The sequence below is a fragment of the Jaculus jaculus genome, chromosome 2 (genome assembly GCF_020740685.1).
Source record: "Jaculus jaculus isolate mJacJac1 chromosome 2, mJacJac1.mat.Y.cur, whole genome shotgun sequence".
In the NCBI taxonomy this organism is placed as follows: domain Eukaryota; kingdom Metazoa; phylum Chordata; class Mammalia; order Rodentia; family Dipodidae; genus Jaculus; species Jaculus jaculus.
This window is the reverse complement of record NC_059103.1, coordinates 100,652,487-100,669,218: the sequence shown is the minus strand read 5'-3', so window position 1 is coordinate 100,669,218 and position 16,732 is coordinate 100,652,487. Positions and strand designations below refer to the sequence as shown.

The following is a 16,732-nucleotide window of genomic DNA, read 5'->3' as shown; positions in this document are numbered from 1 at the left end:
GCTTAAGTGGATCCTGGGGGATCCAACCTTTGGCCTTGCAGGCAAATGCCTTGACCGCTGAGCCGTCTCTCCAGGCCACATTACCGATTATTTGAGTTGAATGAATCCTTTTTTCTTTAGCTTCTTAAATCTCTAGCTTTTTAAAAATCTCTATCTAGTTTTTGTTAGTATGCACTTATCTGGAGCAGTAAAAATATGTGAGACTGAGGAGATGACCCAGTGGTTAAAGTGCTGGCCCCACTAGTGAAAGGGCTGAGTTTTGAGTCCCAGCAGTCACATAAGAAGCTGGGCATGGTGACATAGGCCTTAAACCCTGCCCAGGGGAGATAGAGACAGGAGGGTCCCAGAAGTTAAATGCTACTTAGTTTACTTCTGCAGAAGAGTGTGCTGTCAGAAAGAGTTCAGGCAAGTAACCACACCCCAGGCAGTTCACTAGAGTCCCTGAGCCTCACTTTAACTTATTGGTCAAAGTTTGGCTTCACACTCTTACCAGATTGTCCTAAATATGAAATGGCGAGTGTTGCTGGGGGATATCTAAGGGGAAGGCTCTTTGGGGGGAAAGTATTGTTGATCATTTTGGTTTCAGAGACTGCAGACTTTCTGGGTTTTAAAAAAAGGTTTTTTTAATTTTAAATTTGTTTTGTATTCAGCAAATAGAGGCAGTTTGGTACCATTACTAGGTTTGTTTTTTATGAGAGAGAGAAGGAGGGAGGGAGGGAGAGAGAGGGAGGGAAGGAGGGAAAGAGAGAGGTGGAGAGCTGGCTTAGCAGTTAACGTGCTTTCCTGAGAAGCCTAAGAAAGCCAGACTCAAAAGTGATGTAAGTGTGCAATGTCACACATGCGCACAATGGTGTGCACAGGTCTGGAGTTTGTTCACAGTGGCTGAAAGGGCCTGGCATGCCGTTTTTTTATTTCTGTGGGTCTTCCTCTCTCTCAAAAATAAAAAAGAGAGAAAGGAACAGGCAGATAGAGAGAGAATGAGTGCACCAGGGCTTTCAGCCATTGCAAGTAAACTGCAGACGCAAGCGCCACCTTGTGTATCTGAATTAGGTGGGATCTGGGAAATGGGACCTGTGTCCTTAGGCTTTGCAGGCATGTGCCTTAACCGGTAAAACATCTCTCCAGCCCAACTGTCTAGGTATTAAGGTTTGCTTACTTCTTAGGCCCCCAAGGACTTATGAGTCAGCAGGAACTTTCAGAAAGCTGCTCTTCCTCACAGTCAAGATGTCCTTAACCCTTTGATAGAAAAGACAGCATGTCTATTTCTCACATTCCTCACAAGCTGAATCTGTGAGCTCCAGGTTCAGGGGGAGAACCTGACCCAAAATAATAAGGTGGGAAGTGATTGAAGAAACTTGATATCAACCTTTGGCCTCTGCACCCACATGCAACACAGGTGCACATTCACATACACATGTACCCACGTACATGAGTGTACACACACACATAGAAAGAACTCAGCTCACTGAAGATTTCTGGTCATTCTTAGAGCTTTATCCTAGATTGTCAAGAGGGAGGAGAAGGAAACTTCCCTGAGGTAAGCTGCCATGCATACTGTACTGTATTCTCATACTAACGCACGCATAGGGGCAGACAGCTGGGTCACTCTGGAGTGAGGGAGTGAAGCACACCAAGCTCCAATGGAAGTGTGAAGATCTGAAAGGAAGAACCTCTTGGTTAACAGCAAAAAGACAAGTGTGGCTGAAGAACACAATAGATACAGAAAAGATGAGGCTAGTGATGCTTTATCAAATTGTGAGGAAGCTGAGTAATTATGTAGGTCATCTGTAAATGTCCTACATAAACTTCTCAGTTCACCTCACTTACCCATTGCTTTTTCCTTTTGAGGGCAAGAAAACAAAGCTATCAAATTCCCAGTCTTTTTTGTTGCCATGCCGCCCAGATCTAGCTATTGAAATGTAGGCTGAATTTTCTGAGGGCTTCTTTCTGAAAGAGAAATGTGATGCCTCTCTCAGGCTCTTGTCCCTCCCCTTCTTTTTCTATGTGATGAGGTTATGAGGCTTTTGATATGAGCACAGACACCATGGTGCTGCTCCCAGGATCTGATGCACAAGATAAGGACAGAGCAGAGCAGGAAAAAGCAGCCTGGTCCCATGAAGACAGTTCAGGGTGACTCTCTCCTTAGTGGGTTGTGTCAACTTCTGATCACTGTTTCTGTTTTGTTGTCATTATTGTTACGAGGCTCTGGGTTCTGAGTGTGGTGAGATTACAGGTGCCTGTAATCCTAGCATTTAGGAGGTGGAGGCAGGAAGGTCAGAGATTCAAGGTTATCTTCAGCTACATATTGAGTTTGAGGCCAATCTGGGCTACAAGAGTCTAGATCTGGTGAAGGAAGGCTAATTAAAGACTAATTCCCTAGGGCAAATGCCAAGAGTTTTCCTCACTAGCTGAGTGAGCAAGTCATTTCAGCCCTCAAACATTGTCAGTGGAGTTTTATTATAATTGGTAATAAAGCTGCCCTTTTCAATCCCTGTAGTTTCTGCATGTGTCCTGTGAGGTCTTCTCTGACATCATTCTTCTCTGCTTTACTGAAGCTTCCTGTGATCTGCAGTCACATCCATCTGCATGCTTAAACATACCTGCCTTTGTCTTTGGAGGCCTTTGGAACAGAAACACATTTTAATAAAAGTATAACCAGAGTTGTTAGACTCATAAGAGTTTGGGCCCTTAAAAATATTTATTTGCAGGCTGGAGAGATGGCTTAGCGGTTAAGTGCTACTTGCCTGTGAAGCCTAAGGACCCTTTTCGAGGCTTGATTCTCCAGGACCCATATTAGTCAGATGCACAAGGGGGTGCATGGGTCTGGAGTTCATATCCAGTGGCTGGAGGCCCTGGCATGCCCATTCTCTCTCTATCTGCCTCTTTCTCTGTCTGTTGCTCTCCAATAAATAAATAAAAATAAACAAAAAATTAAAAAAATATTTGCAAGCAGCCAGACGTGGTGGCGCACACCTTTAATCCCAGCACTCAGGAGGCAGAGGTAGGGGATCACCACGAGTTTGAGGCCACCCTGAGGCTACATAGTGAATTCCAGGTCAGCCTCAGCTAGAGACTCTACCTCAAAAAACAAAAGAAACAAAAAATTTGCAAGCAGATAGAAAACACACATAGAGAGAGAGAAATGGGCACATCAGTGCCTCTAGCCACTGCAGGTGAATACCAGATGGATGCATGCCCTACTATGCATCTGGCTTTCGGTAAATACTGGGGAATCGAACCTGGGCCATTAGGCTTTCCAGGCAAGCACTTTATCCTTAATGGGCAAATTCAAGACAGATGAATTAAGAGTGGACACAGATTTATTCAATGTGGCTATTCCTTCCCCCAGCAAGAATTTGGCAGTAGTTGCCAACCATACACTTTCACTGTCTTACCTTGAGGATGTATCAACTCTCCAACAATTTGTCATTAATTTAGTTTGCAGGAATCTTGATTTCTTTTCTCTCCTACAAGATATTATACTGGGCCATTTATTACATTGATCATATCATGTTGAATGGACCCGATGTACAAGAAGTAGCAAACTCTGGACTTTTTTGGTGACATCGTGGCAAAAAGGGTAGGAAGTGAATCCAACTAAAATTCATGTTTTCTACCTCAGGGCAATTGCTAGGGGTCTAGTGGTATGAGGTACATGCAGATATTTCTTCTGGCTGAAGGTTCAGAGGTTACACATGACCCCTAGGACATTTTTTTTTTTTTTTAAAAGGAACAATAGCCTTTTGGATTTTGGAAACAAGCAGTTTTCACTTAGACCTGTTTCTCCAGCTCATTCATGAGTGATTAGAAAAGCTGCTAGTGTTGGTTATGGTCCAGAACAAAAGGTGGCTCTGCAGTAGTTCCAGTCTGCTGTGTATGTTTCTCTGCCATTTGGGTCATATCACACAGCAGATCCAATAGTACTTGAAGTGTCTGTAGCAGAGCAGGCACCTGTGTGGAGCCTTTGACAAGCTCCTGTAGGCAAGACCTTTAGGATTTTGGGATAAGATCATGCTATCATTTGCAGCAAAATAGCTCTTGATCTTTACATAGACTGAATACTTGACTATGAGTCACCAAGTTACCATGTGACCTGAGCTGCCTGTCAAGAACTGGGTGAGATGTGAATGTGTACCATAAATTATATGTAGCATAAACCATGAAGTTTGGTATGCAAGCAGTAGTCCCTTATCAAATGGAAGTACTATGTACATGATTGGACCTGATCAGGTACTGAAGGCACCAGTACACTTATATGAAGAAATGGCCTAAATAGGCATAATTTGAACCCTGCTGTATCACTTTCTACATCCTTGTCTGTAGTATAGTTTTATGAGAGGTACTCTGTTGTCACCTGACAGAGGAAGATAAGGCTATAACCTGTGTACAGACAGCTATGTGTGATTTGTAGGCACCACTCCAAAGTGGACCAGTACAAGCTTATAGAACTATTCCTTGACAGTGGTGTAAACTTCTCTGTGGGTGGAACTTAGGTCAGGGAATCTGTGTGCACATTGGGAGTAGGAATAATAGTCCTATCATATACTTTTTCATAGACTGTGGACAATGGTATGACTGGATGGTCAAGGACATGGACAGAACATAATTAGAAAAATGGTTACAAAGAATGTAGGGGATGAGATACATGGATAGATCTAAGAACTACACAGACTTGGCTCTGGACATTGTACAAAACATGAAGCCCTTAACCCTTCCACAAAGAGAGGATGCTAAGAGAATCCTTTGCTGAACATAGAGGAGAGGGAGGAGTGTCATGACTCACTGAGGTGGAGGAGAGTGAGGAGCGCCATGACTCACTGAGATGGAGGAGAGTGAGGAGCCCCGTGACTCACTGAGATGGAGGAGAGTGAGGAGCGCCCTGACTCACTGAGATGGAGAGTGAGGAGCGCCATGACTCAATGAGGTGGAGGAGAGTGAGGAGCCCCATGACTCATTGAGATGGAGGAGAGTGAGGAGCCCCGTGACTCACTGAGATGGAGGAGAGTGAGGAGCCCCGTGACTCACTGAGATGGAGGAGAGTGAGGAGCCCCGTGACTCACTGAGTTGGAGGAGAGTGAGGAGCCCCGTGACTCACTGAGTTGGAGGAGAGTGAGGAGTACCGTGACTCACTGAGATGGAGGAGAGTGAGGAGCGCCCTGACTCACTGAGATGGAGAGTGAGGAGCGCCATGACTCACTGAGGTGGAGGAGAGTGAGGAGCCCCGTGACTCACTGAGATGGAGGAGAGTGAGGAGCCCCGTGACTCACTGAGTTGGAGGAGAGTGAGGAGCACCGTGACTCACTGAGATGGAGGAGAGTGAGGAGCCCCGTGACTCACTGAGATGGAGAGTGAGGAGCACCGTGACTCACTGAGATGGAGGAGAGTGAGGAGCACCGTGACTCACTGAGATGGAGGAGAGTGAGGAGCCCCGTGACTCACTGAGGTGGAGGAGAGTGAGGAGCACCATGACTCACTGAGATGGAGGAGAGTGAGGAGCGCTGTGACTCACTGAGGTGGAGGAGAGTGAGAAGCGCTGTGATTCTCTACATGGAGGAGACTGAGGAGTGCTGTGGTTATAGAAACAAAGAACCTATAGCAACATAGACCTACAGCATTAGAGAGACAGGTGAACTTCTCTAAGTGGAAAATACCAGTATAAGCCTATAGTCGTTGTATGATCCATAATGGTTTAAAAGCCCCCCTAATGTCTCATTGGCCTGATGAACTTACAAGCTATCCAAGAAGTTGGTTATATATATCTATATATCTATATCTATATCTATATCTATATCTATATCTATATCTATATCTATATATCACTGTTGTTGGATGAATGCTTGCAGTTCATAAAACTCAGAGAGAAAAAACAAAAATGTTAAAACAAGACAAAACAAAAACCCAGAGAAAGTTTATGAAGAACCAGGGTAACACTGTACAAAGGATAAAAATAAGTTATCAGAAAATAATCCCAAATAAATTGGTATGTTTGAATTATCTAAGAAAGAAATCAAAATAAACACCTTATATAAACATAGCAGTCTATAAGAAAACATATTAAATATATATTCAGGGACCAATACACAAACAAAGTGAGATCAACCTAGAAAGGCTGTATTAAGAGCATCCAACAAATTTTTCAACTAAGTAAAGGAATTGAAATGTTCAATGGGTTAATGAGTAGAGTTGATCAAGTAGGAAAATTAGTAAATTTGAAAGCACTAATTTGAAACTACTGAATCTGACAAGCAAAGAGCAAGTAAGAGCTTGTGAATGTGCAAACAGAGCAAGGGAGTAACACGCACTGTCTCAGGCATCAGGATATACGCATTATGGGAAACTCCAACAGAAGGAAGAGAACAGTGCAGGCTGCACTAGGAGCAGCAGCCTCAAGTTCCCTAAATCTGAGGAAGGAAATGGGCATCTTAATTCAAGAATTCTGCAACATTCTACTGGCCTGGATACTTGACATTTCATTACATTTTTAATGGCCTTAAAGGAGTTCTACTATGCAGGTTAACTCCAGGTTACTTTTGTTCAGTGGAGGAACATCAGGTCTACAGTAGTTAACATGTTGTGTTGGCCAAGGTAGAAAGGGAAGCCAGTCTACCAAGGGGCAGGACTCAGGAGAAGTGACAAACAGGCTTCATTGTCTGTAAGGCCTAGCTAGCAAAGGCAATGTGTAAGGGGAATCATGTCAACTCTGACCTTCTGCAACTAGTTCTTTTAAATGGATTTTTCAAGGCACTATAACATAAAAGTAATGTTAGCTAATTTCTAAAACCAAAGTTTAAAAAAATTTTTTTTGAGGTAGGGTCTTACTCTAGCCTAGGCTGACCTGAAATTCGTTTTGTTGTCTCAGGGTGGCCTCGAACTCATCACGGTGATCTTCTTATCTCTGCCCCCTGAGTACTGAGATTAAAAGCATACACCACCACACTGAGCTTTTTTGAAGTAGGGTCTCCCTCTAGCCTAAACTGATGTGGAATTCACTAAACTAGAGTTACCAGATTTTATTTATTTTTGTTGTTTTGAGGTAGAGTCTCATCTCATACAGGCTGACCTGGAATTCACTATGTAGTCTCAGGGTAGCTTTGAGCTCATCATTTTGTTAATGTAAGGTTTTTATTAACTTATATACAGTGCTTAACAACTGTCATATAAGTCATATGTAAATAACCTTAACAAATAGAATTGCATAAATTTTCCTGGGCGTAGTGGCACACACCTTTAATTCCAGTACTCAGGAGGCAGAGGTAGGAGGATTGCTCTGAGTTCAAGGCCAGTCAGAGAGTACAGAGTGAATTCCAGGTCAGCCTGGGCTAGAGAAGGACCCTAACTTGAAAAACCAAAACCATAACAAACAAAAATGTATACCTTTTGTGTCTATATAGAAAGACTGGAAATGTTTTTTTAAATAAGTTTATTCTTTACAATATACAAAAATAAATAGTCCAATGTTTTAAAATGTTAAGCATGAGCACAGAGTACTGCTATACTGTCATTTTAACTTATTGGAAAAAAAATTTCTCGTTCCTTCTTTGTCTCAGTTTAAAGACAAAGTAAAAATTAAACTGAAATTAAGTCGGACTATAACATTAATGGGTAGATGCATAAGGAAAGTTACTGCAAACATTCCAGGTTTCCAGACAAGTGTGGGACGTCTACTGCATTTTGCAGTCATCTGTTTCTTTTCTTGACGAGGAGGGCCACAGATCTGGCTTAGCATCCAGACTGTTTGTTTCTATTGTTTGTTCCTCTGAGAAAGAAAATAAAAATCAAAATTAATCCTACTACTTAAACCTAGAACAGCAGGAAGCAGAAAGGGTGTTAAATCAGAATATTTAAGGAATGAAAAATAGCAGTGTGGTTCATGTGTTTGGTAACAAGCAAGATCTGTCACCCTGTTAGAGAACTTATTTCCCACTGAGTCAGAAGATGAACTGCTAGGAAATGGTGTTACATATCAAAGAAGTGATAAAATTTTATTTAGAATTAATTAGCTGGATATTTAAAGTGAATCAAATATGAACTAGTTGTCTTTAAAAAAATCTAGTTAAAAAAAGGAATGCTAATCAAATGCAGTAGTCTTCCCTTGTCCATAGTTAGCTCTGCCTGGTTTCACGTACCTGTCAAGCTCATTCCAAAACTATGAAATGGAAAACTGAAAAAGAAGCATGTCAGACACCTTTCAGTTGTATTCTGGGCATGGTGGTGCATGTCTATAATCCTAGCACTTGGGAGGCTGAGGCAGGCAGCCAGGAATATGACTTTGAGTTAGAAGTGTGCTGCCTGGACACATAGTGAAAAAAAAAAAAAATCAACTGTGAGCTATTCTGAGCAGTAATGAAATCTCATGCTGTCCCTCTCATCCTGGATACCAGTCATGTGTCCATTATACAGTATCCACTGTCTGTGCCCATCCATCAGTAGCCATCCCAGTGATCAGAAGGACTGTCACTGATGGTGATGCCTGTTGTCAAAGGAACCCTTAGTGTGATAATCCCCTAAAGCGTAAGAGTAATGAGGCCTGAGGTGTGGAAATGCCAAAGAAGCTGTAAACTGCTTCCTTGTAATGAAAAAAGGTTAATTTTATCGTAACTATTATGCGTATCAATGCATGTCTATGTACTACTACTCAGGATGTTGGAGATGTTGGCAAGAAGCCTCCCTAGATAAGGGGGAGCTATTATAGTACACATTTTACACAGTACTGAGTTATCTTTGAGGAGCTTTCTTTGAGCTGTGTACAGATTCATGTAGGTGAACACGAAGAACTGCAGCTTTTGTTAAGTTGTGTCAATGAACTTTTTTCACTCTGACAGCAAGTGGAGCAACACTGGGACTTTAAGCAACGGCAAGGGAATGGAATGAGTTGTAAGCTTTGAAAGCACCCCCTCAACTGTACGGTAACCAACAAATGACAAGAACCTCTTGTTGCTGCTAATGACAGCAAATGTTCATGAGGCAGTGTAACAATGTTCGGCACTGCCATGGAGGCCTATAGACAGCAGGGCTGAGCAGAACCCTGCTTTGTGTAAACTGACCCCCTGGGACCAAAGCTGACAGATGAACACCACCTGCCATCACCTACCTGGGAACAGTCCCAAGCTGGAGTTATCGAAATAGCGAACTGGATAGCATGCTGGTAAAGACTTCGATCGGCTATCAAAAAACGATGATTTTGGAGATTCATTTAGCACAATGTCACGTAAATTTCCCTCCTTATACTGAGAAGGTGTGTTTAGCTTCTTCTTGGTGCCTGTTCTGGTCACTTTAGGAGATTCTGGAGAATTTTCACAAGTTCCTTTTTTATAAGCTTCACTTTTAAAGATTCTTTCCTTCCAAGTTTTAATCACACTGGAAAGATGATGGTTTTCACTTAAGTGTAGGGAGAAACAGAGATTAGACTTTGACTCTTAAAATATAGTCACACGAAAAACTTAAAAACAACTCTACTAAAATAAACGTCAGATTTACCATTTGCCACATTTGTATTTTAATTTCAACCTAATGCTTTCTCCTTTGGCTACTTCAGAAAGTGAAACTGAGAGATTTATTGATCATGTCAATAAAAAAGAAAAGTGAAATGGAGCTATAGAAGTGGAATAATTGATGTAAAACTTTGTGGTCATAGTTTTTTTTTAAATTTATTTTATTTCAGAGAGAGAGGGGGGGGGGGAAGAGGCAGACAGAGAGAATTAGAGAGACTGGGCACTCCAAGGCCTTCAGTCACTACAAACAAACTCCATATGTATGCGCAACCTTGTGCATCTGGCTTATGTGTTATGTGGGTCTTGGAGAATCAAACCTGGGTCCTCTGACTTCACAGGCAAGTGCCTTAACTGCTAAGCCATCCTTGCGGCACAGTTTTGAGAGACAGAGAGAGAAAAAAATCAATCCAAACTATGACTTCAGGATTTATAATGAATCTACCATCTCCCAGACTGGTTTATATATTTACAGTTTATTGTAACAATTTGAAAATTAGTTTAATAGATGGCTTTTCCACAAACCTTTATAAAAATGTTATATTTTCATCCAGCCTAATTCCCATTCATTTCTTTTTCCATCCTTTCTTTTATTACTTTTGAGGGGGGGTTTCAAGGTAAGGTCTCACTCTAGCCCAGGCTGACCTGGAATTCACTATGTAGTCTCAGGGTGGCCTCGAATTCATGGCCACCCTCCTACCTCTGCCCCCCAAGTGCTGGGATTAAAGGTGTGCACCGCCATGCCGGGCTCCCATTTATTTCTTTAAAAATTATTTATTTGTGTGTGTGTGTGATGTGTGCCAGGGCCTCCTGTCACTGCAAACCAACACCAGACACTTGTGCCTCTTTTTGTGTCCAGCTTACACAGATGGCTTGGGAATTACCTGGGCTAGCAGGCTTTGCAAGCAGGTGCATTTAACCAGAGTCTCACCTTCCTAGCCCCTCTAGTCATTTCTTAAATCTTAGATTTTTGCTCATCACTTTCCCACTTCTATACACCAAGATATGGTCAGATTCCTCTTTCATAATGTACTTAAGAAAGTTCTGCCCTTTTTTTCTTTCTTTTTGAGATGGGGGCTTGCTATATATCCCAGGATAGCCTTCAACTTACCTTCTTATCTCTGACTCCTGAGTGCTAAGACTACTACAGCTTTTTGCTATAAAACCACTTTGGATGATGCTGGATTCATTGTAAAACCTGAAGTCATATTTTGGATTTTTTTTTCAAAACTATGGCCACAAACTTTGTAGTTCAATTATTCCAAAATGCCTCTGGCCTTTTGCTTAATAGCATTCATTGTACAGAACTATGTATTTTTAAAGCTATTTGCTCTAAGCCATTTTATTCATTTCTTGGTGGTGTAAGGAAACTGAACCCAGGGTCTTGTGCTTGTAATGTAAATATTCTGATACTAGGTGACACCCCAGCCATCTAAGTTATTTAAAGCCTATAGTACAGAGTTTGGCACACATGTGACTCTAGAAGGCAAATAATTAAAGTTGTTAGGTTAGTTTGTATAGTAGGCAGTCTATGATGATGCACCTAAGGGCACTGAGCAGATCTGGTTCACTCTCTCAGTTGTCTCTTCAAAGGTCTTGATTGTCTGACACTTGCTTGGTTAGAAACAGGTCAGGGATTAAACAACAGACATTTGTAGCAGTGCCACTACATTCTGATTTCTTTTAAAAGAAACATTTATTACACAAAGTCTCTAAGTTACTTTCCCCATATTTTGTGAACTGTTGCCAACTGCACCAACATACTTAATGGCCATAAGCATAGTATTTGTCATATTAGGTTGACTTACCTTAACAGCTCATTTTTTTGCTTTGTTATCTCCTCGTTTTGCTGCTTTAACTTGGACATTTCCTTTTCTAGCCTTACATATTCACTTTTTAAAATAAGAGCTTTGGTGCTTTGTATAATACCACTGCCACCTCCACAGGTTAAAGGCTTCACTGGAGGTTGTAAATCATATTCTGATGTCACTGTAGGAGGTGAAGACACAGAGATGACAATTTTTAAAAAATATTTTATATTTATTTATTTGAGAAAGAGAAAGAGAGAGTGTGTGTGAATATGGGTGCGCCAGGATCTCCAGCCACTGCAAACAAACACCAGATGTGCATCTGGCTTATGTGGATCCTGGGGAGTTGAACCTGGGTCCTTTGGCTTTGCAGGCAAGCCCCTTAACCACTAAGCCATTTCTCTAATACTGTGTAGGCCAGGCTGGTCTTGGACTTGTGGTGAGCCTCAGGTTTCTGAGTGCTGTGATTCTACATGTGTGCCACCATGCCTTGCTGGGTTAATAACCTTATACATTCACAAAGTTCAAAATACAAATCGAGAGCACCTCACTGATATGATCATTTGTTCTACATCAACAAGATGTTCTACCATAACAGGCTCACTAAGACTGTCCACTGTGATGGCACCAACATCAACTTCCCACAACCTATCAACCCTGGATTATCTATACTCTACATTAGGCTTGTTGTGTGTCACTTTGTAACAACATGCTTGGAGTCCATCCCTAAGAATATTATTTATTTAAGCATATGTTAGTAAGTACTGCATACTATATGTGTAAAAGCAATGGAACAGACTGTTTAGTAACTTATAGGAAAAAAATACATAAAAATATGATGTATCAATTATTTACTAGAATAACCCATTAAGTCATCAGGAATTCAGAAAATAAGAGTGTAGGTGTGAAAGAGATTCTTGTTTATTTTCTTTAGAATTTGGGTACAATATCCATTGAACATTCCTAATCAGAAAATCTGAAATACTCCAATATTCAAAATTTTGAGCATTCAGTAAGGACCCAGACTTTGGGTAAATTAACTACAGCTACTTGATATTTGACAATGGCCCTAAGAATGTAGGCTGGAAAAAAAACAGCATCTTCAACAAATGATGCTGGACAAAGTGGATATCCACATGCAGGAAATTGAAACTTGATCTGCACATCTTGCCATGCAACAGTCAAGTCCCAATGGATCAAAGACCTCAATATAAGACCAAAAATTCGGTTACTACTGGAAGAAAAATAGGAGGAACTTTCCATGATATAGGAATTGGAAAAGACTTCAAGAACAAAACTCCAGTAACACAGGACCTTAAACAATCACTCAACCATTATGATCTCATAAGGCTGAAAAGTTTTGTCACACACAAACATACAATAAGCACAGTCAACAGATTACACACAGAATGGGAGAAAAATTTTGCTGATTATCCAACTGACAGAGGTCTAATTTCTAGAATCTAGAAAGAACTCAAAAACTCCCACTCACAAAATGGAGCAAAAAACTGGACAGGCAGTTCTCAGAAGAAAGACAAATGGCAAACATACACTTAAGAAAATGTTCGGGCTGGAGAGATGGCTTAGCGGTTAAGCGCTTGCCTGTGAAGCCTACGGACCCCGGTTCGAGGCTCGGTTCCCCAGGTCCCACGTTAGCCAGATGCACAAGAGGGCGCACGCGTCTGGAGTTCGTTTGCAGAGGCTGGAAGCCCTGGCGCGCCCATTCTCTATCTCTCCCTCTATCTGTCTTTCTCTCTGTGTCTGTCTCTCTCAAATAAATAAATAAATATTAAAAAAAAAAAAAAGAAAATGTTCAACATCCTTCATCATCAGGGAGATGCAAATTAAAACAGCTATGAGATTCCACCTTACACCAGTAAGGATAGCAAACATTAAAAAATCAAAGAAAATAAATGCCGGCGAAGTTGTTGAGAAATAGGAACCCTCATCCACTGTTGTTAGGAATACCTGAACCACAGAACCCTGCAGAGAATATAATGAAGACTGACCTTAATCTTCTCCTGTCTCTCTCTCTCTCACCCTCTTCTTTCTATCTTTGACATTACTCATCTTTTACTTTCTTCTCTTCCTGTAACTCCTAGTACCAGCATGTGGCAAACATCCACAATGAGCTGTAGATCAGACAGACCTACAAGGTTTCCCAAAAGAAGACAGATTTCTGTCAGAGTACCTGATGACCCACCAAAGGTTAGTGGTAAAGTCCTACTGCTGAAGACATGATATGCTGTTGGTATGTAACATGGAATGAACTGGCTGGAATCTGGAAGAGAGTCAGTCCCCACACAGCTTGTCTAGTGCCAGAAGGTGCCATATATATATATATATATATGTATATATATATATGAGCAATTGGGGGGAAAAAAGACCAACATCTGTCCAAGCAACTCCCGGTCTAAGCTACTCAGCAGCAAACAACCTGACAGGATGCTCATACAAGTGCAATAGTGGCACACAGCCATGGTGGGAAGCCAAGTGCTCCTGATATGGCTAACTGATCTGCTCAGTAGAATGGAACACATAGCTGGAGCTGGGAATCAAGTCAGAATCATATCAAAAAATGAGCACACACTCTACATTATCAAGCTCCCACCAATCATGGGCTGGAAGAGGGCCTACATCTATTAAATTCTCTCTCTCTTAAAAAACAAAAACAAAAAAAAAACAAAACAGGCTATCCCATTTATCTGGCACTAACTTCGTTTTTCACTGAAGAATTTGCTTCTCTTTTTCAGATGGATGCAGATTCTAAGGATAGAACCACCCATTATACCTCAAAAGGGCCCAATCTGAAACTAAGAGAAATTGGGGAAATGAGCAAGAGTGCTGCTTCTTTGGTACCAGCACAAGGGTAAAGGAGGTAGACACCAAGAATACTCAACTCCTACCAAATCAGATATCCAAACACACAGAGGCTTCCAAGAACTCATCACTGAAGCAGACCTAAAAGGAACCCAACATGGTTCTCGGAGATTTGCGTAACAGGAGGTGGAAAGAATGTTAGAGCTACACGTTGGGTCATTATGCCCAGAGACATTGCCTCTTACCCATAACTGATGGCTACCACAATGCATGCCCCATATTCCCTAATGTGGAGGGTCCATGCAGAGGGGGTAGGATGGGGAGGAAGCTAACAATGGCATCAACACGACTGTATACACTGTGTCCATAACTAATTAAAAACAACAACAAAAAAATTTTGAGCATTCAGATTTACAAGGGGGTGCATCCACCTGGAATGCGAATGCAGTGGCTAGAGGCCCTGGCACACCTATTCTCTCCCTCCCTCTGTCTCTAATAAATAAACAAAAATAAAATAAAATAAATTTGAACAATAAAATGATACCTCAGGAGGAAATTTACACTGTTCCAATGGTGACTGAGACAGTAACAAATTTACTTTCTAATGGTTCGGTGTAAAAACATTTTTGTTTCATGCAAAAAACTGTTAGAAACACTGTATCTTCAGGCTTTGCATTTTAGTGTCTAAGAAGCATACATGAATCATTTTGTAATAGATACTCAGGAAGTTCAACCTGGAGTAGGTATCAGGCAACATCTTTTACATGGCTTTCTCTATTTTCTTTTTAAAAACTAGATAATAATACATACAATTTGGCATTTAGTACCACTTTTAAAAAATTTTTCTTTTGGTTTTTCAAGGCATGTCTCGCTCTAGCCCAGGCTGACCTGGAATCTACTATGTAGTCTCAGGGTGGCCTTGAGCTCACAGCCACCATCCTACCTCTGCCTCCCAAGTGCTAGGATTAAAGGTGTGTGCCACCATGACTAGCTTGTTTGGCCTTTAGAATTCTCATTGTGCTTTCACATATCTTTTGATGTGATTCTAACAAGTGTGTGTGTGACTGATATGGTTCTGAACTCCACCTATGGTGTGCCATAGTCTTTGAGGGCAGAGTTGGCAGCCTGTAGACTTGTTCTGAGCTTAGCTCAGTGGTGCACCAATACTAGTCAGTGCAGTCAATATTTTCTCAAATGAAACACAAGAAACACATCAAAGGCAGTATGAGGAGTGTATCTGCAGAAATGTGATCAACCTTAAAACTGTGAAGATAAATTTCAGTTCTTTAAGAAGTTACCAATGTTTTCAGTTTTTAAGAGCAAACTGGCTAACATTAACCTCTACTATGCAGCAGTTGTTATTTATTGCTTGTGTGAATACATTTCAAATCTCTTTAGATGTGCTTGACTTTTATTGGGAAGGACAGTTGAGCCATTTTTTTTGTAGTAGTTAAGTAACATCAGTAATAAGACTAGCACAATCACAATGATTCATTTTGAAAAGTACATTAGTGGTTCATTTAGATTTAGTCTTGAATGCCATACTTACAAAATGAGTCTATGTGTGGAAAAGCTAAATGAAAAGGATTGGAAAATACCTGCAGTTTTCTACTTACGTGAAGTATCTTGGGCCTGTTGATTTCTTCTGAGATTTTCTCTTAGTGCCCGTATCATTTCTTTTTGATATTCAATAGTAGCTTTTGTAGAATTCATTCTAATGAGAACAATAATTAAAGTGTAAAAACTCAGTATATAATGTTATGTGGAAGAGTAAGTAGAGCTATTGTTATGGATTTTCTAATTGATATACCGTACTGACACAGTCTCCACAAGTACTAGTAGTAGTCAGCCTCCTAGACAGCACACTGCTATCATGCCCTTGATGATAAAAGCCAGCCACATGGAAACTAAGGCATGTAAAAGTCCTTAATGTTCACTTTGAAGTATACAGGACAACTTATAAGTTTTTATTGACAGATGATTCAGGAAGACATATTCAGAGACACAGTGACCAGAGCTGGGCTCATTATTATTTTCCTTTTCAGACTGGCTGTCGAAACCAGGGAGGCCTTGTGCTTGCTAGGCAAGTACTCTACGACTAGCTTCACCCCAGTTCAAAATTGTACATATAAGGTGACAACTGAATGAGTTTAAAGTCTGTGGGCATTTGAGTTTTCAAACAGCAATAACAATTATTTTCAGAAGTTGCTTTTTAAAGAGTAAGAGCAAACTAATGCTAAGATATTCATGTAGTTTACAAAGAAATGTTGTATGACTAAAGCCATGTTCAAGAGAGGCAAAGACATACTCTTTTTCATGTTCTCTGCCATTTTTCATCTTTTCTAGGTCTGTTTTCACCAGTTTTGTTTTCAGATCTTCAATTTCTTCTTTATAAACTTTAGCACCTACAGCAACTTCTTCCTAATTGTTATAGGAAAAAGTAAAGAAAAATAATGATTAGCTTTAATTTCTCCAGTTTGACTTTTTGAAATTTATTTGAGAGAGGACACACACACACACACACACACACACACACACACACACACAGAGAGAGAGAGAGAGAGAGAGAGAGAGAGAGAGAGAGAGAGAGAGAGAATGGGTGCAACAAGGCCTCCA

General features: G+C 40.8%; 1 protein-coding gene across 4 annotated transcripts in view; it reads right to left on the bottom strand.

Annotated features, from left to right (window-relative positions):
* Positions 1-7,463: 7,463 nt before the first annotated feature.
* Positions 7,464-16,732, bottom strand: part of LOC101597910 (centromere-associated protein E-like) — a 69,415-nt gene continuing 60,146 nt past the window's right edge. For 2 of the 4 annotated variants that reach the window (XM_045143200.1, XM_045143203.1), the window contains 5 exons: positions 16,425-16,537; positions 15,733-15,830; positions 11,297-11,477; positions 9,092-9,378; positions 7,464-7,756 (listed from right to left, as the gene is read on the bottom strand). In XM_045143200.1, the coding sequence (XP_044999135.1) occupies positions 7,662-7,756; positions 9,092-9,378; positions 11,297-11,477; positions 15,733-15,830; positions 16,425-16,537 (774 nt within the window). In that variant the 3' untranslated portion in view covers positions 7,464-7,661. The remainder of the gene's footprint in view (positions 7,757-9,091; positions 9,379-11,296; positions 11,478-15,732; positions 15,831-16,424; positions 16,538-16,732) is intronic. The other 2 variants (XM_045143202.1, XM_045143201.1) reach the window with 1 other exon arrangement.